Raw genomic sequence first — 23,574 nt, forward strand, 5'->3', positions numbered from 1 at the left:
GGAAAGTTGCCTCTGGCCGCAGTGCATCATGGGATGTATACAACACAGTGCCGCGCATGCGCAGTAACTGGTGGCATAAAAAAAACATACTTGTGCTGCGTTCTACGAGCTTCGGAAATCTATTATTCAGGGTTGGAGGTCCCCACCTCCGAGCTAAATGTGTTCCGTTGCCTCTGTGCAAGAAAACATAGCCGCCCGCAGACAACTTGTGATTACTACAAGCTACAGAACATAGCTTTGTATAAAGACTACAAAGGAGTTAAGATCGACGTTTAGACGTGTTTTCTCATAAAACCCACGAGATTGGAACTTTTTTATTAAACTTTGGTCACCATTGACGGTATGTGCCGATATTTATGTGCTGTATCTTAACCAGGGAAACTCACGCCACAGCTTTCTCAGCTGAAATGCCGATTCCAATAGACGTTCCCTTGCACTTTCCTAAATATGGAGTGCGATTTTTCCGAGTTATAAATTTAATGGAACGCAGCACCGTGGACTGGGAATGTTGTCGCATCTATGTGACGCCGTGAAAACACGATTTTCTCAGCGAAACGTTCACATGACGAGATGCGCGTCATATTATTATTTGAAAAACGAAGATGAAACGTCACAACAACAACAACAACAACAACAACAACAACAACAACAACAACAACGCACATGATCTCAAAAACGAGTTTTCTCTCGATCTCGTGGAGCCATCCCAGTGACGTCATGTTGTGCGACTCTGTTTCGCTGCAGGTCAGCGTGTGGCGTCTCAGCAGCTTCACTGGTTTGAACGTCATACATGTCTTACGTGTCTTACATGTCTTACGTGTCTTACATGTCTTACATGTCTTACGTGTCTTACGTGTCTTACGTGTCTTACATGTCTTACGTGTCTTACATGTCTTACATGTCTTACGTGTCTTACGTGTCTTACGTGTCAAGCGACTCTAGGTCTTTGTCGTACGTGGTGTCATAAAACCAGAAAAGTGGATAGAGACTCGTTTTTTCTCGGGACTGACACCAATGTACCGATGCTTGCGTCGCTCCGGTGTGAAGTCGCTTTGAACGCCCCTCATTATGAAACGCGCTTAAAAATGAATTTTCTATATTAAATAAAATGTATGAAAAGGGTAAAAAATGCCCAAGCACTAAACTGTGTAAACTTATATCTGAATATAATTTATTCAGCCCCCTGCTTGTTTCCTTACTTTTATTGAATTATTATTTGAATGATTCATTTTCTCTCGTTCTATATTCCTTTTCTTATGATGTTATGATGTTACATGTCAACCCTCTTTGTTTTAGGGTTAACTTTTGTTCAGTTCTTTTGTGAGAGGTGTGATTCCGTTCTGAATAGAAAGCCTTATCTTAAAACTGTCACCGTAATGTTCTATAGCTGAGAAATAAAGTGGGATTATTAGAACAGATACAAAGACAGATCTAGATTACATTGATATAGATTACACTGCTATAGAATACAGAGACAGATAGATAGATATATAATAGAATAAACAGATGTAGTAACGATCATTAACAGCAGAACAGGACAAAGTGAAAAGAGGATCCATTTGACGACTTTCTAGCCGCAACTTTCAAACACTTCATGAAAATACAAATAAAGTGCAAATAAATGAAGTGATACACTCTTCTGCCATGTTGCACAAGCACATCCCCCAGAGCCCCGGGTCACATCCACCCATTTCACATGTATTCGAAGAACTGATCATGAAATGTTTTATTTGTTTTTGCGCTTTGTGTTTCTCACCTTTCAGCTCTGTCATTACGACTTAAATGGCAACTTAAACAGAGTTAAGGTTAGGTTTAGGGTTAGTTAAAAGTTGCATTTGGTGTTATGGGTCAAATTTGACCTGGTAGTAATAATAGTAATTATGGGTTGTTTATCCAGAGAAATACATGACACCATTATGAATAACAAAAATGACACAAAACTAAAATAATAGTAATAAAATCCTATTACAGTAGTATAATAATATTGTGTAATAATATTGACATTTTATTTCATGCAGAAAGCGTGTTGACTTGAATTCAGTTGCAGAGCGGAAGGCAGCAAATATGATCCTGATTCTTCATTCACATTTACATTACATTTTACATTTAGTCATTTAGCAGACGCTTTTATCCAAAGCGACTTACAAGGGAGAATTCACTCAACTTCACTCATTTCATTACATAACAATGACAACCCCGAAAGAAGGAGACGAGTGGCGATAAGAGCACTGTGGCCTAGGTCACTGCAGAAGAGAAGAGCGAGCGAGGGAGCGCAGCTGTGCTGTCAACGCATATTATTATGTTATTTTAAATTATATAGTCATGTTTACCTTGATACATTGAGGGGGACAAATCTCTCTTTTTCCCAGGAAGGGGAAGGAAGGGGTCCCCCTGTCATTTCTGCCCCAGCCACACACACACACACACACACACACACACACTATGCACACTATGTACACAAACATACTCATAAATATAGTTAATTTGGTTGATTACTGGTATGTATATATGTATATATATATATATATATATATATATATATATACAACAGTATATATACACAACAGTATATATACAGTATATATATATATATAAATACTGTATATATACTGTTGTAGTCAATTTGATGTGTGTGGGAAGTTGTGTATATTTGGGTAATGGGTGCTGTGTGTGATGTGTTTGTTGATGTGTTCGATCCTTGAGGCATGCTCTGGATGGGATTCGGAGCATGAGCTTTTGGTCCAACTCCTTGTGAAATGGTTTCCTTGGGCCGTGTCTCCATTGACATTGCAGCTTTGCTGCCTCTTAGTGGAGGGTAATTGAATCGATGGTTTGAACTTTATGGAACAAATTCCATAGCAAAGGGTTTGAAAGAAGATTTGCGATTTAAAATGTTCAGATATGATTCATTGGTTCTGTACATCAGAACCTCTGTACTTAAGCATAGTACCTTCTGATATGTGGGCAGCAATTTGACTTTTAATTCAAACAATTATTTTCTTGGTCTGCTTTGCTCCACCTGAGGCTCCAGCTCATGTTTTTCTTTGAGGGCAGTTGCCGTAGCAAGGACACACAACACATCACAACTGCTCTTAAGTACATCAGGAATGAAACAAAGCACTTTAATACCTTTGTGGCCAGTAGGATCTCGGCTATAAGAGAAGCCACTGCCATCTCACAATGGAGGTACGTTGATACGAAGCACGACCCGGCTGGTGAGGCTTAAAAGAGAGTGGCCCATCAACAATTTGGACTCTACTTCTATCAGCAGTGATGACCCAGAGGTCAAAGGAGAGGCTACAGTGAATACTATCATCATTAGATATGCACAGAATGCACGAAACCAGCTGAAGACTTTGTTCTCTTCAAGGAAAAGGCTAAAGACCTCAGTTGCTTGGTTTCTCCAGACAAGAAAGATGTTGCGGTTGTTGAGTCAGAAGAGAAAATAAACACAAGCTTGTGTGTGCAGCAGTGGACTCGACGTAACTCAACAAATGAACAAAGAGAAGAAAGATTCAGAGCCACGCTGGGTGGTCAAACCTTGTCTCCTCAAGTAAACGACACCGCTGAATGTGTCGTCATTTGGTACCGTCAACTGGAGAAGCTCAGTGATGAAATAACGGCCTTGAAAAAGAGAACATCTGGAGCGAGGAAAAGCAGTCACATTTACTAACTTGATCCAGTGCTGGATGTTGAGAGTGGGAGGAAGGCTGAGCGAAGCAGCAACGCCTGATGACATGAAACACCCAGTCAGACCTAAGCTGGAGAACACCACATCTCAGCTCTCATTTTACGACACATTCATGAGTAATTAGGACATTGCGGAAGGAATCTGCTGCTTTCCAGACTTCGTCCACAGTATTGGATTACCAGGGCAAATGCTGCTGCCAGAACAATCCTCTCTTCCTGTGTTGTTTGGGGACGTCATAGGAGAAAGCTGGGTGAACAAAAGATGGCAGATTTGCTGAAAGAAAGACTTCCACATGAACTTCCACCATTTACAAATGGGGGCCTTGACTATTTTGGCCTTTTTGAGGTGAAGAGAGACCGCAGCCTCATCAAACTCTATAAAGTTATCTTCACCTGGATGGCCAGTAGGGCAGTGCATTTGGAAATGGCATTCTCACTAGACACCATATCTTGTATCAATGATCTGCACAGATTATTTCCAAAAAGACGTCGTGTATCACCTCAGATCAGATAACGGAACCAATTTTGTTGGAGCAGTAAGTGAATTGAGAGAAGCTCTATCTGCTCTGAACACAGGAAAATTCAAAACTCATCACTTGAGTCTGGAGTTAAATGGGGCTTCAACACTCCTGCTGCATCACATCGTGGCGGAGCGTGGGAAAGAATCATTGGCATGGTCAGGAAGGTGCTGAACTCGGTACTTCAGCAGCAACATGTGGACGATGAAGGATTGCAAACTCTGCCGTGCGAGGTCATATTCAAGCCATATTGAATGACGTCCCATCACAAAAATCTCAGACGATGCTAATGATCTCCAGTCCCTGACTTCAAATCCCATCCTCTTGTTGAAAGGCAGACCTGCTCTACCTCCTGGGCTTTTCGAGAAAGGTGACTTGTACACCAAACGACGATGGAGGCAAGTACAACTCCTCTCAGATCTCTTATGGCACAGATGGATCGAACGGGAGAACTTACCACTGTTACAGGCACCACAACGGTAGTAGTGCAGTGTAGTGTATATACTGTATGTAATATACAGTAAAAAGACAATAAACAGTAAGGGCAAACTGTAAACAGCTCAACATATGATAAGAATAGAAATAAACACTATAGACAGAAGTATAAATATGAATGCACGATACAAGATAGAAGATATAACCCGACAGTGGTATGGTATAAGTGTGGTATAAATAATGAATACTATACAAATACATGAATCTCCTTCAGGAGTTATGGATACATGTGTTTTTATATCAATTTCCAGGCACAAATGTGGGACTTCCACTTTGAAAACTTAGCAAAATGACAGTAAAGATGCTTGATACTTAGTGTACCTGTCAGGATCCTCTCTGTGTTTCTTATAAGTTATTCTGTTCCTTGTTGTTATCAGTCCCTCCCTAGTGAATGTTCCACCCGTCCCCATATCTGTCCCTCCCTCTAGCTCGCTCTGTTTGTCTCTGGTTCTTCATTCCTGCCACTACACACCTGACCCCGTCCTGCAATCTAGTCAGCTGTTTCCACCTTCCTCATCACTCCACCTTTATTTAACCTGTCCCCCGTTCACTCTGTCCTTGTCACATTGTTGTTGTATCCACAGCGTTGTAGCGACTGCGTCGATTCCACATCCTGGACCCTGGTTCCCTGCCTGTTTCTCTGGACCTTGGTTCCCTGCCTGTTTCTCTGGACCCTGGTTCCCTGCCTGTTTCTCTGGACCCTGGTTCTCTGCCTGTTTCACTGGACCCTGATTCCCTGCCTGTTTCTCTGGACCCTGGTTCTCTGCCTGTTTCCCTGGACCCTGGTTCCCTGCCTGATTCTCTGGACCCTGGTTCTCTGCCTGTTTCACTGGACCCTGATTCCCTGCCTGTTTCTCTGGACCCTGGTTCTCTGCCTGTTTCCCTGGACCCTGGTTCCCTGCCTGATTCTCTGGACCCTGGTTCTCTTTCTCTGAGAGAGAGGACAAACTAGACTAGCAAGCTGTTTAAAAAGGGAAACATGGACACACATACAGTATTGTTTTGGAAGGAAAGGCCGTCGTACGGAAGGAAATCAGTACAGAGCCGCAGCAGCTCTGGGAGATAAGACGAAGACATTTACATTCCATTCAAAATAGAGTTGGTGTTGTGAGAAGTATGGGAGGAAGTTAACCTGGGAACCAGAGCAATCTGAAGCTCACGTTTCATTTGCTCTGCACAATACCTCTAGCCACCCTCCCATTCAAACAGGTTTCCACCCGACCTCGCCAGGGTCAGCCGTCACAACCGTTTGTCTGATATGGGGCGGGGTTGATACGATGACGATGCAGAGGGGAGCCGTTCAGGCACCTTAGCAAGATGGCGCGGACGTAGATCGGTCCGTTCTACTCAGTCGAACCGCTTTCTGTGATCGTTATCGGGAAGCAGAAACTAGAGCACATGCTTGTTGGGAGAGAGAGACGGAAGAAATGAAATGATCAGCGCCAACAGGAGGAGGAGTGAAGAGCAAGGTGGACAAGGCAGAAGATGCTTGGTCAGCGTCCTCATGAGGACAGGACTGAGAATCTGACACACGACACTGTAGGAGTTAACTATCCCCAGGAGATGGCAACAGTGCGACATTTAGAATGCAAGCACCGAGAAGAAGAAGAAGAAGACCAACAACAACAACAACAACAACAACAACAACATCCCTTTATTTATTCTCTTTTTACTCATACTTCTGTCCATATTTTGTATATTTTCACAGATGTTAATGATTAAATAAAAGAAACTTCACAGCAAATAGAACAGCGAACATGCTTTGCAATTGGGTTTAATGTAAAATAGATAAAAAAATGAATAAAAAGGGAATTTAGTTGATTTAGTTATTCAGACTCGTTTTGCGTAGTTTATAGTAGTTCAATATCTATTGATTTGCTTATTATTTGTCATTGTAGGAGATTTGCGGAGCGAGTTTAATTCAAATATAAGGTGGGGTCGAGTATGTTTATAAAATTGTTCTAGTTTTATTAATATTTATTATTATTATTATTATTAGTGGCAGAGCCCTATGCACGACACAGAACATCTGGAGCTCCCGTCTAAACATCTCATTCCAGGTTTTTCTTGGTTAAACGTTCAAAGACTTGTTGTTGTGGCCGGGCTGGGGGCGGGGCCCGGTGACGTCACGGCGGGCGGGGCCGTGGGACGTAAACAAGTTTGGTTCAAAACAACGAGAAGAAGCTGCAGAAACGAGGCTGTGATCGGAGGCACCAAACAGCTTCTTGACGACAGGTGAGCATGAAAAACACAACCTATTCAGAGGTTTCTACTCTTTTTTTTACTCTTTTCTTTGGTTCATTTTCCGTCTCTATTGTTCCCTGTCCCTCTGTGGTGTGAAAACACCGAGTTCGTTTGTTGATACGAAATAAAGCTATTCATACATGTTTATACGTATAGATTCCATCTCAAACTATCACATGTAAACAACAGCGTTCGAGCATCATTATAATCTAAAAGGTGTTTTGCGTTTAAATACCAGTGAAGGATCAGTATAAAGATGTTACATGTTGATGTGTTGAGTAGGCCTACAGCAAGGGATTTAAAGAGGGCTGCTGTGTGTTGGAAACCTAACACACCTATTTATGGATTGACTTTCATTTGCCAAATGTCGTGTGTGTGTGTGTGTGTGTGTGTGTGTGTGTGTATATATATATATATATATACACACACACACACACACACACACAGTATATACTGTACTCAGCTTTGAATAACTAACAGCGATGTGCTCTAGTTATTGGTGCAAATTCAAATACTGAAGTGGACAATTGGATAATTAGACATCAGAATCAGAATAGTCTTTATTGCCAAGTAAGTTTACACAAACAAGGAATTTGTCTTGGTGTTCGGTGCATACATGAAACATATCTATAAAACAATAAGTAAAATATAGGTATGTAAAATAAGGCTGTTTTTTTTTTAATAAAGTTGTACCGTTTGTGCAGGAATGTGCCAATGTTCAGTCTAAAGTGTAACAGTATGTGCAATGTTCACAGATAAAAGTACAGAGAATGAGGAATGTGGGTTAATGTAACGCATTGACATAGCCGTTCAATTTAAGACGTAATGGGAGGGGGGGTTATTGATGAGGCCGGTTGCAGAGGGGAAGAAACTGCTCTTGTGGCGAGAGGTTTTGGCCTTGTTGGAGCAGCCTCCCACCAGAGGGAAGTGTTTCAAAGAGTTTATGTCCGGGGTCTGAGGGGTCAGCCACAATCTTACCTGCACGCCTCAGGGCCCTGGGGCGTACAGGTCCTGGAGAGATGGTAGATTGCAGCCAATCACCTTCTCAGCAGAGCGAATGACACGCTGCAGTCGGCCCTTTTCCTTGGTGCTTGCAGCAGCGTACCAGATGGTGATGGAGGAGGTGAGAACGGATTCAATGATGGAGTTGTAGAAGTGCACCATCATTGGCTCTGGCAGGTTGAACTTCCTCAGCTGCCCCAGGAACTAAGTCCTCTGCTGGGCTTTCATGACGATGGAGCTGACGTTCAGCTCCCACTTGAGGTCCTGGGAGATGATGGTTCCAAGGAAGAGGCAGGACTCCACAGAGTCGACTGGGGAGTCACACAGGGTGATGGGGGTGAGTGGGGTTGCGTTCTTCCTGAAGTCCAGAACCATCTCCACTGTCTTCAAGATTCAAGAGGTTTATTCATCACATACATAGACATACGCAGTGAAATGTAATCACAGCGTTGAGCTCCAGGTTGTTCTGGCTGCACCAAGTCACCAAATGGTCAAAGGTGGTGTCGTCCGCAAATTTCAGGCGCTTGACAGACTGGTGGCTGGAGGTGCAGCTGTTGGTGTACAGGGAGAAGAGCAGAGGAGAAAGAATGCAGCCTTGAGGGGAACCGGTGCTGATGGTCTGGGAACATAATGTTCCCTTTGTATGTGTGTGATGTATCAAAACATTTATATTTATAGAGCCCTTAAAAACAGGCTTAACCGAAGGTTTAAAAATAGAAATAAAAATTTCAAAAGGTACGTACACATATATACAACTTATAAACAGAACACTTCCAAAGTGCCTTCAGATAAGCGATGGATATGTAAATCAGAATCAGAATGACTTTATTCCGCCATCGCATTTACATGTACTAGGAATCTGTCATGATGATTATTGGTACATCTATGACCATTAGCATTACAAACAAATCTTAACACTCAGAGAAAAAAAATAGAATAAAAAAGGTTTATACTACAAGGGTGGGTTGATTACACACATATGCAAGTTTATGGATCGTAAATGACAGATATTAAATTACACCGTGCACCGTGGACTGTGTTTGACACCAAGATAGAAATGCTGGCAGGGAGGGGCAACGTGTTTTCCTTCAAGTCTTTCAGGTATCCGCTTTGGCCTCTAGGGGGCGTGCAGGCTTGTCACAGGACTTGCCTTCCAAGGTTTCAAATTGAGGGTCCACAACGTGTAATTACTTCTCGGTTTAACCATATCCTCACCACGTCTTCTCACGCCTTGTTCTGTTCACCCAACGTGCGTTTTCTTGTTTTCAGATCGTATTCAAGGTGAGAAGATGATTGGAAAGATCCTTTCTCATCTGCTCGGCAGCAACACAGATGACTTTGAACCCGGAGATGACACTTTTGAGGATCTGATGCAGTTTGAGGAAGGAGGCTGGGTGATCATCCACAGCCCAGGTGAGGAGCGCAAGCCCAGAGGCAAAACGATACAAACCCCACCAGCACCATTCAGTACCAGGAAAAATAGAGATTTGATTTGGTAAAAGAAGGAGAGCTCAGTCGAGTATAAAACACTGTTCTTTGTGGCTCTCCGTGTGCAGAGTGCGAGCTTCTATCGGAGCCCAAGGTGGATCCTCTGGAAAACCTTCTGATCGAACATCCCAGCATGTCTGTCTACCAGAAGAGATGCAGGGTGAGTCAGGAGGAAGAGGAGGAAGATCTGGCCTCCGATGACGAAGAAGACTCTCCCAGGTGAAATTGAATGCACAGACACACTTATAGCAACACATACTGTATACAAATTATAAAATAATTTAAAATCAATATCCCATATCATTGATTTATTTAGGAAGCAGCCATGTAATAGGGATTTTGTATCTCCCTGAGGGGGGAGTTGTTTTGCGATAATGACTTATTCAAGATTCAAGATGGTTATCTATCACATACATAGAGTATATACGTATATACAAGCATACATATATGCAGTGAAATGTCATTGCAACGTACCTGGAGATTATGCACAATAAGTACTAACTGACACAATAGCTAACTAATTACTAGCTAACTAACTGAACTAACCGATTCCTAAAATGTAATGCAGGTAGTAATAGAATAAAATACGTATGTACCTGGCTGTACAATACCTCTTTAGACACCTTCATATTATTTAACAGGCCGGTGGCGGTGACGCAGCACATGTCCTGGCGCCTGGCGGCCTGGGGGGTCCCTCTGCCCTGCAATGTCCAGCTGCTGGCCGTCCAGCGGGCAAGGAGCCAGGCGGAGCGCAGGAAGATGAGCCGCAGCGCCCTCCTCAGACAGAACCTGGCCAAGACGCGCTTCTCCCCGACCGAGAAGCACTTCGGCCACTTCAAGCAGCCCTGCCAGCGCCTCTACAACTACTAGAGCAGGAAACATGGCGGCCTCTGCCCGTGGGCGGGGGGGGGGGGGGGGGTTCTGACGTGTTGCGTAGTACTTCGCCGTGCCGTGCAGAGGATTTTCTTGGATTATATATTTTCTATATCCATGCACAAAAAATCTCTCGAGTAGCCGGACTGCATTTCAAAACTGATCGAATTTCAAGGTTAAACATCTGATTCATTATATTTATCGATATTGCGACTGCAATGTGCGTGTTTAGGTGTTGGCTGCAGCGTGACCTCCGTGTGAGAGCGACCTGCACCTCCAAACATCGCATCCTCAGTCTGAATCGCATAAAATGGTGCAGCCGTTTGAGTAGTTGGTAAGGACTAGACGACTACTATGCTGAGTGACTGATAAAAAAAAACAAAGAAAAAACTACTGTGATTATCAGTGAGAACTTGTTTATGGTGTATTTTGTTGGATATTTCTCAGTTGTACTTGATATGTTTCATAGTGTGTGCCTTCGGTTTAGATGTGGTTGGTTGGGTTTTGCACCCTTCATGCCAAATTCAACTTTGCAGCCATAACATTACTTAAGAGTGTGAGATTCTGTTGTTATATTCAGTGATTTACAGTTATTTCTTCAATACGTTGTTCTGTGCAGTTCAAAGGGTGACATCTACTGTCAGTGCTTTGTATTGAATGTAAAGCATTTAATACTTTTCAGTGACTGATCACTTTTTTCAACTTACCAATTGTTTATTTGAAAGACATTCTTGTAAATATGATTGGATACTATTTTATCATGCACTACCTTTTGTATTTGTGTGTATTTATGAAATGTACAAAAGAAAATACAATTAAATCTTGTTTTCATAATTTGCGAACTGTATGCTTTATATTTGTAAATACAGGGAATGGTTAAAGGTTAAAGTATTTTTAAGACTTCTAAAAAGGAAATGCAGATACAGTTGCACAAGAGGATTTTAGGAATGTCAAACATTTCCTACTGAGCAAATTTCAGCTCCATCTAAAAAGTGTCTGCACGCCGTGTACCGGTCTCACTCCCTCATGTGCGGAGTCGTCGGATCTTGTCCATGAACCTCTGGACGCGCTCGGGGTCGACAGCACTGGCCCAGTGGCCGTCGCGCTTGAAATGAGAGCCCACGATCATGCCGCTCGCACCCAGGAACTGATCCACGTTGTCGTAGGTCACACCTGAGCCAATCAGAACTGGGATTCTCACGGACTGGGAAACTTCTGCAAAGGAAGGAGAAAATGAACTTTCCATCGTGTGTGCACGTGCAGGATTCCTCCTGCCCCACGATGTGTCTTCATATCAGGCATCATAACCTGTACATCTCAGTACACCATTCTGGGATCTTGACTAGTCCCGTTTGCATGGAAAATTAATGTGATAAAGCAGATTTTTTTGATAGGCAGAGATGATTTTTAAATTTCAAATTGGTAAATGACCTTAAACTCAGTTTATCCAATACAAGAAAAGGAATTTGGTATTAAAAAAAGGCTGATCAAAGTCAAGCCAATTTTCTGTGAAGATCCTGCGCTGGCTCTTATTTAACGCTGCTCTTCCCATTTATGGATTTATTTCTATGCTGCGGGGATGCTTTTCATTTCTGAGGTTAACTTGCCAAAGTACAGAAGGAGCTGAGGAGAATCTACTGTTGATACATGTTACACCTAGTGAACCTTGTACAGACAAACCTCCAGACTGGAGTGAACCTGGACGGTTGGTCTCTCCCGTCTGGACCTGCATGTCTGTATCACTTTACAAATGCTGTGTGTGTGTGCAGGGGGTGGCTAGACTGTATGAAATCAATGCCGTCCCGTGTGTTTACGCCCTTGTGCGGCCATTTGGAGGCTGTGCTTTAAATAGGAGTGCTGGGTTTAAATTAACTCGCATTTTAACTTAACTGCATTAAAGGCTTACAACGGTATACGAATAATTGTAAGTCGCTCTGGACAAAAGCCTCCACTAAATGATGATGTATTTTGGAACTGAATCATTTTTGACGCTGTAGCATTTTGAGTTTTTTAACATGTTATTGAGTTGTTGACCTCTGAGTTCCTTGGGGTCTGCCTGCATCCCGGTGGCAGTTCCCGTGACGATGACTCCGTCGGAGAGGAAGAACTCTGCAGCTCTGGCCGTCTCCTCGATGTTCACGTCTGACGTCAGGGCGTGAGAGCTGCAGAGAAGCACGTGGGAGAACTTACTGTCCAGGTTCCACGCTGAAAAACAGTGTTTGAATCAGTGTTTGAACAGTGTTGTTACACTAATCTCTGTCGCAATGTAGCTGAATGTTATTCTCCCTTGTAAGTCGCTTTGGATAAAAGCGTCTGCCAAATGACTAAATGTAAATGTAAATGTAAATGAATCAACTCAAATACTTTGATTTGTATTGTATTGTATTCGTTTTCAATTTTCTCAGATAAACATGTAGAAATGAATTAATTCTATGTTGACGGGGTTAAAACATATAAGGTTTGGGCGTGTGATCTCACCTGTGCTTTTTCTTGATGTCGGTGAAGATCTGCACGTGCTCGGCACCGACCTGTTTGCGATATCTCAGCAGCTCGCCGGCACAAGCGTTCAGGAGGCCCTCGTCGGCCACATGGGAGAAGACAAAACCCTCGGCTCTGATGAAATCTAAACCTAGAACACATTGGAGAGACAGGGAGAAATGTTCTTCTTGGGGTAATGAATATCAATTCAGGCAGATTCTGGTTCAAATTTTGTAGAATCCTGGGTGTTCTCTGTCAACACCGCAGATGCGTTGACATGGAGGTAAAATGTATTTTGTAATCTGAATCTGAATATTCCATTCTATTCTACAGGGTTGTTGTAGTCGAGTCTGGAAGAGTCCACATATCCAAGGAACGGACAGTTTATGGACTCAGCGCAGACTAGATCTTAATAATACTGGCTGACTGCACTCTCTCACTCTATATACAGTATACTGTATATATAATGCATATATACATGTGTATTTTTCATTATTCAATACTATTTTATACTATTCTAAGAGTCTATCTATACTTCACACTACATCATTTGATCTATAGAATTAAAAAAAAGACACCAAAACACCAAGATGCACCCACCCGCAGCCAGAGCCACAGCCATCGCAGGCCGGTTGGCAGCGGAAAGGATCTGGATTCCCAGCGGCAGAGACGGACAGAGGCTCCTCACAGCGACACACACCACCGTCATGGCCGCACACACCTCCGGTCCCGGAGAGAAGGAGTAGGGCACGTCGTGCATGTTCTCCACCATCAGGCCGTCCTGCAGGGGGTCCATGCAGCCGTTAAGGGACTCCAGTAGAATTGTGATGCTGCGTTCGGTTCGGCCTACTCACGATGCCTGCGTCCAGGTAGATCTGTGCCTCCCTGCACGCCTCCTCGGTGATCCCGGACACGCCCGTCCCTGCCAGAGGAGTCCCTGCAAAAACACAACCGTGAGATGAAGCTCTGCGAGCGATGAGTGATGACACATGAGTTGTTCTGACTCAAACCTCACCCGGCAGAGCCTTGACATGGATCATTCCAATAACCACAGACCTAAGACGCCCGAAAAGGTCCGAATATTTCATTTTGTTATTTTAGAAACACAAACCAAACTAAATAGAGTGAAATTGTGAGGCAGAAAGCTGCTCTTGTGCTTTTATCAGTGAAGACCGGGATCACGTGACTGGCCAAGGTTCAAGTTGACTTTACTGCTTGTGATACAACAATAAATGTGAAAAAATTCAGAATAAACCCCAATCTTCCTTTTATCGTTCACTCTCACAGTCAAACAGCTTTTTACTATGAAGGCGAACCTGTGTGGTGCGGAAAGAGGCCGATCATTTAAAATGCGTGCACCTGGGCAGGTTTTAAACTCTTTTAGATTGTTTAAATGGCACCATGACCTGTGATCTGTATTATGACTTTTTAAAAATCTGTTTTTAGCTTTAGTGCAAAGCAGATGGCGTATGAAATGTGCCTTCCCTTGATGAGGCGGTGGCAAAAAGTTGGTTTTAAGGAATATTCTTTGTGCACGTTCTGGCTCTGTTGGCTGCTAGAAGTGGACGCATGCGCAGGAGGTTTGACCCCTTTTGCGTCCACCGGTCACTGATCTGTCCTCTGTCCTTCTGAGAAAGTCCCTTTAATAACAAATGGAATTGGAACTTCCCTTCGTACGTGTCTTGAAAAGAGTCTTGAAAGCGGTCTGAAATAAATAAAGATGTGGCGTTTCAGCTCTGAAGTCACTTCCTCCTTCACAGACGCGTCTCTTGGAATAAAATCAAGAAAATCACGTTCCCCCGACAAGAAAACGAGCGACAGCTTTCCCCCCGCGCGGCATAGTCCTCATCTCGCCCCCAAATAAGCTCAGCAACAGTTTGTTCCCCGTTTTTCAGGCCCCCTTTCTCATCCACGCCCTTTGTTTACATCTGACAGCTAGCCACGCGGTGTCTCGGCACTTCCGCCTTCCAAGCCCCGCCCCCTCCCCGCGCGCGCTGTCACCCCGGCGGCCACGCCCCTTCTGCCGGGAAACAACCGGACAAACTTCACGTTCGGTTCGTTTCCCGCGGCGAGTGGACGCGGCGCGGACGGCGGACGCGGCGCGGTCACCGGGAGCCGCGGACCGGGCGCGGAGGGCGGCAGAGGCCGAGCGACGGGACGCTCCACGCGGATTGAGCGCCAAGTTGAATGGCCTCCCCCGACGTGACGCGGCGCGGAAGGCGCTAAAGCGTCGGGCCAGCCCCGGGACGCGGCACAGAGGGAGAGCGAGAGCAGCTGGACGGAGGAACCGGAGGGACCTGAGGGACCGGAGGGACGTGCAACGGTAGGGCTCCGCGGGGTCTACGGAGCATTAAAACCCAACTTCCCATTCGGTGAAGCTCAACTAAAGTGAGAAAAGCGGTTGGAGACGCGGGCTGCGTGTTGATCTCAAGGCCCCGGAGACACACGGGGCTCCCTCCCTTCCTCTTCGTGTCGTTCCGGAGGATTGTCTGCGGAAAGGCCAACCCTGCGCCCCGAGCCCCGAGCCCCAGCTGGTTCGGCCTTCATGCGGCCAGACGCCCCCGGGTCCCCGCGGAAACAACCGCAGTTTTCAGTAACTTCCCGGCGGATGACCGGACGTTACTGAAAACACGGACCCGTGTCGTGCCCGTCGGCGCGCTTTCGGGGATGTGTATTTGCGGTGTTTCGTGTTGTTTTTGGTCGATGTGAGTCGTCGCGTCCCGCTCCCGTTTCCCCGCGCCGCGCCGGGCTTTGTGAGTGGTGGAGTGGGGGTTGGGAGGGAGCGTGGATCCGCTGCTTTAAACACCGAAAAAAACAGCCAAACAGCCAAACAGCATTCCCTTTACTGTCCTGTGTTACCCAGGTTGGCTCTGAAGCGGAGGGACACGCCCGTGGATATCATGCCCGGAAAAAGGTGAGTTGGAGCCGAGGTGAGGTCCTGGAGGTTCGGGTCCAGACTGTGGCTTCGCTCCGGTGTTCGGACCCGGTTCCTTCCCCCAGCAGCTTGGCGCCATCATGCATTTTACTGTTTGATTGTTCTGTGACTCTTTCTGCAGGGAAGACACCAAATCCCAGTGCGTTTCCGAGGCGTCCAAGAACCATGAAGCCCGACCGAGGAAGAGGAAGGCCGACGTGGCCATTGTAAGGACTTCAATATGTGGTTATGATATGTTGGTCTTTCAATACATGTTCGATTTTAATGTATCTAAAGTCGTGGTGGCTCAGTGGTTCGCACAGCGGCCTCAAAGTAAGAAGGCTCTGGGTTCCTTCTGTGGAGGTTGCGTGTTCTCCCCGTGCTCACTGGGTTTCCTCCCCACCCTAAAGACGTGCATGTTAGGCCCTTGAGCAAGGCTGTGGCTGCCCCCTGCTCCTAAAAAGTTAGTATGGGTGAAATACAGAGGATGCATTTCTCCACAGGGATCCATGAAGTGATTCTTATTATTTTTTGCCTCTTTTAAATGTGGCAAAAGAAGAAGTGATTTGCATTAGATTCTAGGTTTTTAGTAATGCTAGTACTGGGAAATGACAAAAGTCCTAAAAGCTGTGCAAAACAAATGATAATTGTTTTATTTTGCCAAGTATACAAGGAAAGTAACTCGCTGAGGTTGGTGCATATAAGGGAAAAAAGCAACAGATTTATAAGCAATATTAGCGAAAGCAGAAATTTCTGTTCTGTGACCAGGAACGGGCGTGGAGTTGAGTCCTTTTTGTGTTTTCTGTGCCTCAGTATTTGCCAGATCCTGACCAAGAGGTGACAGAGATGACTCAGAAGAAGCAGCGAGAGGCCAAGGTAGATAAACCCCAGAATCCAGGTTTTAGGTCACTTCTGTCAGACCATTCATCATCCTGGTTATTGTCGCTCGGGTTCTCTGTTTAATCACAGAAAACGACTGAAATAATATGAGCAACTGATCCTGACTCGTAGTTCTGCCGCCTGTGCTGTTTTATTTAACTTTTCTGTTGTTGACCGTTGTGAATATTCCCCCTCTCTCTCTCTCCAGGAGGGGTGGAGTCCAGACCTTGCCTGCACCAGTCCTCTCAGGTGGAACCCCTCACCTGATCCCAAGGACGCTCAGCCACCCGCCCTCACCGGCTCCGGTTTCCCTCTCTACGCCTTTGGCAACATCTTCGTCACCCCCGTGCGCTCCTCCCCACTGCCGGCGTTATGGTGAGGCCATGCTGTGGCATAGTATGGCGTCCATACAGTTGCTTAAATCTCCAAATCTATATTCCTGCGTAAAGGGTGGTGTGGGAATGTAACCGACGAGGCTCTCTCTCCGTCCAGCTGGGCCAGTAAAGACGTGGTGTGGAACAACATGCTGGAGAAGGACAAGAACTACACCCGAGATGTCCACCTGATGGAGAAGCACCCGCATCTTCAGCCCAAGATGAGGGCCATTCTCCTGGACTGGCTGATGGAGGTCTGTCGCCCAACACCCCTCCTCTCTCCTCTAGTAATGTTGGGAAGGGGAAAGGGAACAGATGTACAGAAGAGTGACCTGTTTATTCAAACCTTTCTCAAAGCACTCTTCCACTGGTTTTTAGGCTTAATGCAATCTGTAGCATCTGATCTTTAATCAGTTCCACGCTTCAGTGTCTGTGAAGCAAAAATCTAACTGAAGGAATTGGAGGAATGGAGGAAATCTAAAATGTTTTCTTTTTTTGTTGTCAAGCAGCAAAGCAGAGACATCTTAATTTTAAAGAAGAAAATAAATGTTGCCTAATCTTCTAATACCGAAATGCTGAGTTATCAAATGTTTCTCAACTCTACCACACGTGGAAGAAGACGTGTGGACTTCCCTGCAAAACCAAAGTGGTTACCAGGAGAAATCGGCTTAAAATGGCCGCCAGCTGAGCAGCAGCTTCTCTCTGGACCAAGTTCAGTTCGGCCCCAAAATCAGAAAACTAAATGAAACTAAAACAGTCACTGAGAAAACCCCGAGATACCTGAGGAAGGGAAAGGAATCCAGCGGTGGGAAACTAGGGATGCATGATAGTTGTCTTTTTGTGTGTGTGTAGGTGAGCGAGGTGTACAAGCTGCACAGGGAAACCTACCACCTCGCTCAGGATTACTTTGACCGCTTCATGGCGACGCAGAACAACGTGTTTAAGTCGACGCTGCAGCTCATTGGGATCAGCTGTCTCTTCATCGCCGCCAAGGTGGAGGTACGTGCACGCCGCCACGCTCCATCTGGTTTGAACGTAGAAAGTACTGCAGGCAGGAGGACATACCAGGGATGCTCCCCGTGAGAAGTGTTGGTGGAAGGAGGAACAGGAAACCAGCGTCAGCCTTTAATGACATTTTCAAATGACACAAGAATCTGTTGAATTCCGTGAGTGAAACTGTTAAAAATGTTTTATATATATATATATATATATATATATATATATATATATATATATATATATATATATATATATATATATATATATATATATATATATATATATATATATATATATATATATATATATATATATATATATACACACACACACACACACACACACACACACACACACACACACACACACACACACACACACACACACACACACACACACACACAGAGTAAAAGGCTTAAAATGTTGTCATATATCGAACCAGGTATATGCAAATTCAGTGGAACTTAATATCATTTATTGATGAGGAGGCTACTGAAACAAAGCAATACAACTTAACCATGTGCTAATATCAAATAAAATAACAACACAGATTGACATAAAAGGTTAAATGATCATTAGAATCACAGCTGTTGCTTTGTGAGCTCTACGGTCAGGGATTGTTGTTGTTTGGAACACAACATACACACCTCCATGTTTACAGCTGGGAAGAAGAATCTCTGACTTTCCATCTTGATCTGAGGCTCGTTCAGCTTTGCTTTCACAACGTGTGTAACTTCGATGTTTCGTAGGAAACCAGCTCCCATTTGGAAGTCACTGTTATCAGTTAACCACCGACCAGTTGGATTGTGGTTGAAGATGTACTCTGTTTTTACTAAAGTAAAATTAATTTAAAAAAAAAACAAAACACAAAATTATTTTCAAAGTCAACGTACTACTTTTTTATTTTTCACAGAAGTATCACCTTTAACTAATTTCCAGTATAAAATAAAGAAATACCTGCGTAGGAATTCAAGATTCAAGATTCAAGATTTTTTATTTGTCACATACATATACATACTTCCATACATATATGCAGTGAAATGTAATTCAAGATTCAAGAAGACATGTTTGAACAAATGTATCTTGAATTCAAGAAGAATTCAAGATACTGTTGTATCGAAGTCAACTATAAAATGATTATTAGTCACCCAAAACGCAGCCTGATTTTAGGGTTTGTTTTTGTTTAGGGTCTGGGAAGCTGAGGCAAAAATAAGTATTAAAACAAAGTTTTTTTTCTACTCGGGTGGTAAATATCAGATTGATCTTTAGTAGCAAGCTTTGCGTCGACCACACTGGATCAGGCGGCCATCTTGAAACAGTTTGACCTCCCCCCTCCAGGAGATGTACCCCCCCAAGCTTCACCAGTTTGCCTACGTGACGGACGAGGCGTGCACGGAGGACGAGATCCTCAGCATGGAAGTCATCATCATGAAGGTAGCACTTGACTGGAATCGATGTTCATCATTTTTAATAATAAAAATGTGAATTTTCTTATGGCTCAGTTGCTCCTGTGGTGGATGCTGACGTGTTTGTTTCTGCTGTTTCTGTTTCTTTTCTGGCTGAAGATCAAATTCATCATGAGGAACTATAAAGATTGGAATGATCTGAACTCATTTTAATAACTTTATGAAATCAATGGATCAAACTGAGGGTTAAAGAAATGGACGAGACCAAGTTCCAAGTTTTGAAAATATGATCCTTCAAATATCTCACGCTTCATAGTGTGAGAAACGCCAGAGGATATCAGAGTAGAAAGAAAGATTATTAAGAAATTTCTACTTTAACTCCACTTGTATTGATTTAAATGTGTGTGTGTGTGTGTGTGTGTGTTATATCTATATCTCTCTTAGCGTTGCCTGTAAGGTGAAGAGTACCCTTCCTCGTTTGGCACCCGCTGTGCCTTTGACCAAAGATAACGTTGAAACGTAGATAATGGCCGGCGGGTTGGATGACACTGCGTGGGCGTTCTGCAGGTTGGCGTCCCCTTGCCTCCTCGCTCTGACCTGCAGTTCTTTCCGCCACCAGGAGCTGCAGTGGAGCCTGAGCCCCCAGACGCCCATCTCCTGGCTCAGCGTCTACCTGCAGGTGGCGTACCTGACGGGGGGTGCTGAGCTGCTGCTGGCCACCTACCCACCGGCCACCTTCAGCCAGATCGCAGAGGTAGCTACGCACACAACACATTTATTTCTTTCCAAAATTGACTCAAATGTTCAAACACTATAATACTCTGGTTCTTTAACATCAGTACAGAGTGCGGTTGTGGAACTCTGAATTCCAACTTTTTCGGTTGGAGACATGAAAGCTGCCATGCTTCCATGTGTTTGTTGCGATATCTTGTTTCTCCGACGTTGCTGAAGGTCCTCGGTACGTTTGAATCTGGAAACAGGATCCGTGTATGAACCTGTCTTATCTTTTCCTGTTATGTTTTTCCTCTGGCTGGGATATCAACGTCCTCCAAGGTTCTTTTTGTTCTGGTGACGACACCAGCAGCTGAATATCGTCTCAGACTCGGGGCGTTTCCTTGTTGCAGCTGAAACCTCAGAGTGCTGATGTAGCCGCCAGTCGCAGTGAAGTCTCCTGCGCCGCGAGACGTGTCTTAGAGAATTATTTGAATGGCTCACAAGGTGGAGACCAACAAGTCAAGAGAAATGATAGAAAATCAGTGGTCGTGATCCTTCAATGTCTCAGTGTAAATTCATGACCAGAAACTGAGAATAATACTTGTTTTTATGACGTGCAGTTTCCTTGTTACCAGCACACAAACACTGAATATGTTCCTTCTGAACGGCTCAATCCCTACAATGCCACGATGATGGATAATGTTTTATTCAAGAATGAAAATATTTCTTTGATGCGCTGGGTGTTATTTGATTTAACTGGTTGAACATTGAGAGCAATATCAATCAGAATTTTTTTTTTTTTTTAAATGGCCGTGCGATTTCCTAATGTGAAACTAGCCTTCATTCAAGATTTTAGTGCAGAAAAGTTCACATTGAATAGATTTTGTTATTATAAATATTTCTCTTTAGTTTTAATATACTTTATCAAGCTCTTAAGCTTCTTTTCTCCCGTGTTTGAGCGTTGGAAGCGTGTGCCTCCCCTGTGTGTCCTCCAGCTGCTGGACCTGTGCATGCTGGACGTGCGCTCTCTGGAGTTCTCCAACGGCGTCCTGGCGGCGGCGGCGCTCTTCCACTTCTCCTCCCTGGAGTTGGTGGAGACGGTCTCTGGTGAGGACGCCGCCGTGGCCTTTATCTGGGGGGAAACGGAAGATGGGAATATGAGACTCACGGTCGGGAGGTTCCTCCTGAATGTCTGAAGTTCAGTTTTACAATTATAACATAAAAAGTCATTAAATAGTCTTGATCAGACACTATACCTCTCTTCTGCTCTCATACCGTCTCTCCTCCGTTCTGTCTTTCTCTCACAAAAACTTCTGGTCCGTGCACACCCGTCTCCCTCCTCTGTGTCTGCGGAGAATACTCAAAATAAGCATAAATTGCGATGAATGATATTACAACATCTACCTGTATTGCTCTCAAAATCTGACTTACCATATTTGAAAAATTGAAGATGTAAACTTTCATTCACTGAGACCCTGAACTCTAATACGATGGGCAAACCTGTTAAAATGCTTCTAGGAAGCAGTTCTTCAAGCAGACTCAATATTTATGCCTCGCCATATTTATGTATTCTGCAGCGTGGTCGCAGACGCCCAATGTTGCAATAATCCATGAATGGTACAATAATGTAATTTTTTCATTAATAAATTTTTTTAATAAAGGGCCTAAGATGGTGTTTCTCTTCTTGGCGCTGTGATTGGCTCAGAGACAAGGGGCGGGACATCCGGTGTTTAAACCTCTGTTGCTGGATTAAAGCCGTTGGTTAAACCTGTTTCTCTACCACTGACTTCCCTAAACAGCACAGAACACGTTATAACTTTCAACAACCCTTGTAGAAGTGGAAATGTATTGTTATCACTAAGAGAATGTTTGTTGAAATGACCCTCCCCCCCACCCAGCTCTGAAGCGTGTGGATCTGGAGTCCTGCGTGCGCTGGATGGTTCCCTTCGCCGTGGCGCTGCGGGAGGCGGGCGGCGGCTCCGAGCTCAAGACCTTCCCTGGAGTCCCGTCCGACGACACGCACAACATCCAGACGCACAGCGGCTTCCTGGCCTGGCTGGTGAGTGCAGCGCCCCCTGCAGGGTGTTTTCTTTGTACCGGGGCTCGTCGATAAATCGGAATATTATGTTTTTATTCTTTCTAAATGATCTCAACATTCATGCAGTGAGCACTTTACAATAATGTGTCGTATAATCTTTTTTCAATTTGACCGTGACCGCCCTTTTAAAAATGGCTGCCAAATTGGTGCTAATTTGTGTTGGACGTTGTGGAAACCAAAGTCTGGTTACATCAGACACTTGTCATTCAAAAAGGATGACTTTTTTTTAAGAGAATTTGGAGATGATGTTGGTCTGAAATATTTGTTTTTGTATCAAAACTACTCGATAAGTTGTCCTTAGTCTTAAAATGTGTTGGGTCTTTGACTTGTCTTTTCTTAAATTCAGTTCCACTTTTTTTAAATCTGCAACCGTTTCATGTTACATCAGCTTTTCGTGTTTAAATAAAAACGTGAATAAATCATTCACTGAAAGATCAGAACTAGCACTTTCTGGAATCCTAACTGTGAGATCAGTGCTAGTTCTCAGCGTTTCATCCCAAATTCCGTGTGTGTGTGTGTGTGTGTGTGTGTGTGTGTGTGTGTGTGTGTGTGTGTGTGTGTGTGTGTGTGTGTGTGTGTGTGTGTGTGTGTGTGTGTGTGTGTGTGTGTGTGTGTGTGTGTGTGATGTCACTCTTGTGGGTAAAATGTCCTGGTGCTCTGGCTCTGCAGGACAAGGTCTACTCCTATCGGGAGGGGGAGCTGGAGCACCATGCCAGCTGTCCACTGCCATCTGGGGTCCTGACTCCGCCCCTCAGCAGCGAGAAGACGGAGGAGACTCCCCGGGGAGACGCCGCCCCCCCAGCCTTGGCTGTCTCCAAGATGGCGTCCAGGATCGGCACCGGTTCTCCCCTGGATCCCTGAACTCCCAAAACCGCCACAGGAAACTTCTAGACTTTGTGGTGGCCAATAGGAATGGGAGTTGGGGCCCTCTGGAGACTACGTGCATGGCCACGCCCCCCTCGTGCACTGCACCCAAACACTCGCATGAAATAAACTGAGTGGATCTGCAGGAGGTCGAACAAAATGGCCGACCATGGAACCGGTTTGTTTTTATTGTTGCTCGTGTTGCTGCTCACACACCAGCCCAAAAGCTCTGGATGTCCTGGGACACACACCCGATTCCAATGGTTCTTGTTGATGTTTTGATGCCGGCGTTGCGGTGACACGCCCTCATTGCCTCCCAGGACTCCATTGTTGCTTCAGTTTTGTGTTAATATCCATGCTCAAACTGAAAACTTAAATTTTATTTTTTTTTTAATTTTTTTTTTAGCTGTTGGCTCGTTTTGTTTTTCTGGGTGTGAGTGTTGATCTTTCTGTAGTTCCCGATTATTATTTTTTTATTTTTTAAACCGAGGACCCACAAGCCCAAAAACCTTTCGAGAGCTGACTCAGGCTCTGTTTG

The 23,574-nt window shown here is 44.4% G+C and overlaps 3 protein-coding genes across 3 annotated transcripts; 2 read left to right on the top strand and 1 right to left on the bottom strand.

The window, feature by feature from the left end:
• Nucleotides 1-6,839: 6,839 nt before the first annotated feature.
• LOC307228629 (tumor protein p53-inducible nuclear protein 2) lies at nt 6,840-11,148 on the top strand. The gene is made up of 4 exons (XM_079998350.1): nt 6,840-6,938; nt 9,219-9,362; nt 9,506-9,656; nt 10,079-11,148. Exons 2-4 carry the CDS (start codon nt 9,239-9,241, stop codon nt 10,305-10,307), a joined length of 504 nt encoding a protein of 167 aa, XP_079854476.1. The 5' UTR covers nt 6,840-6,938; nt 9,219-9,238; the 3' UTR covers nt 10,308-11,148.
• Nucleotides 11,149-11,283: 135 nt separating this feature from the next.
• On the bottom strand, nt 11,284-13,876 carry LOC307228628 (uncharacterized protein F13E9.13, mitochondrial; the record flags this gene model as incomplete). Its single annotated transcript, XM_079998349.1, has 6 exons — nt 11,284-11,525; nt 12,345-12,472; nt 12,789-12,939; nt 13,389-13,569; nt 13,643-13,725; nt 13,804-13,876. The coding sequence occupies 6 exons, from the start codon at nt 13,874-13,876 to the stop codon at nt 11,335-11,337; spliced, it is 807 nt and encodes a 268-aa protein (XP_079854475.1). The 3' UTR covers nt 11,284-11,334.
• Nucleotides 13,877-15,048: 1,172 nt separating this feature from the next.
• ccne1 (cyclin E1) lies at nt 15,049-23,033 on the top strand (the record flags this gene model as incomplete). The annotated part of the gene is made up of 12 exons (XM_079997945.1): nt 15,049-15,111; nt 15,652-15,702; nt 15,845-15,929; nt 16,516-16,578; nt 16,790-16,956; nt 17,074-17,209; nt 17,808-17,954; nt 19,293-19,388; nt 19,980-20,114; nt 21,070-21,181; nt 21,973-22,133; nt 22,842-23,033. Exons 2-12 carry the CDS (start codon nt 15,689-15,691, stop codon nt 23,031-23,033), a joined length of 1,308 nt encoding a protein of 435 aa, XP_079854071.1. The 5' UTR covers nt 15,049-15,111; nt 15,652-15,688.
• Nucleotides 23,034-23,574: the final 541 nt, after the last annotated feature.

Source organism: Zeus faber (assembly GCF_960531495.2).
Source record: "Zeus faber genome assembly, chromosome: 3".
Taxonomy (NCBI): domain Eukaryota; kingdom Metazoa; phylum Chordata; class Actinopteri; order Zeiformes; family Zeidae; genus Zeus; species Zeus faber.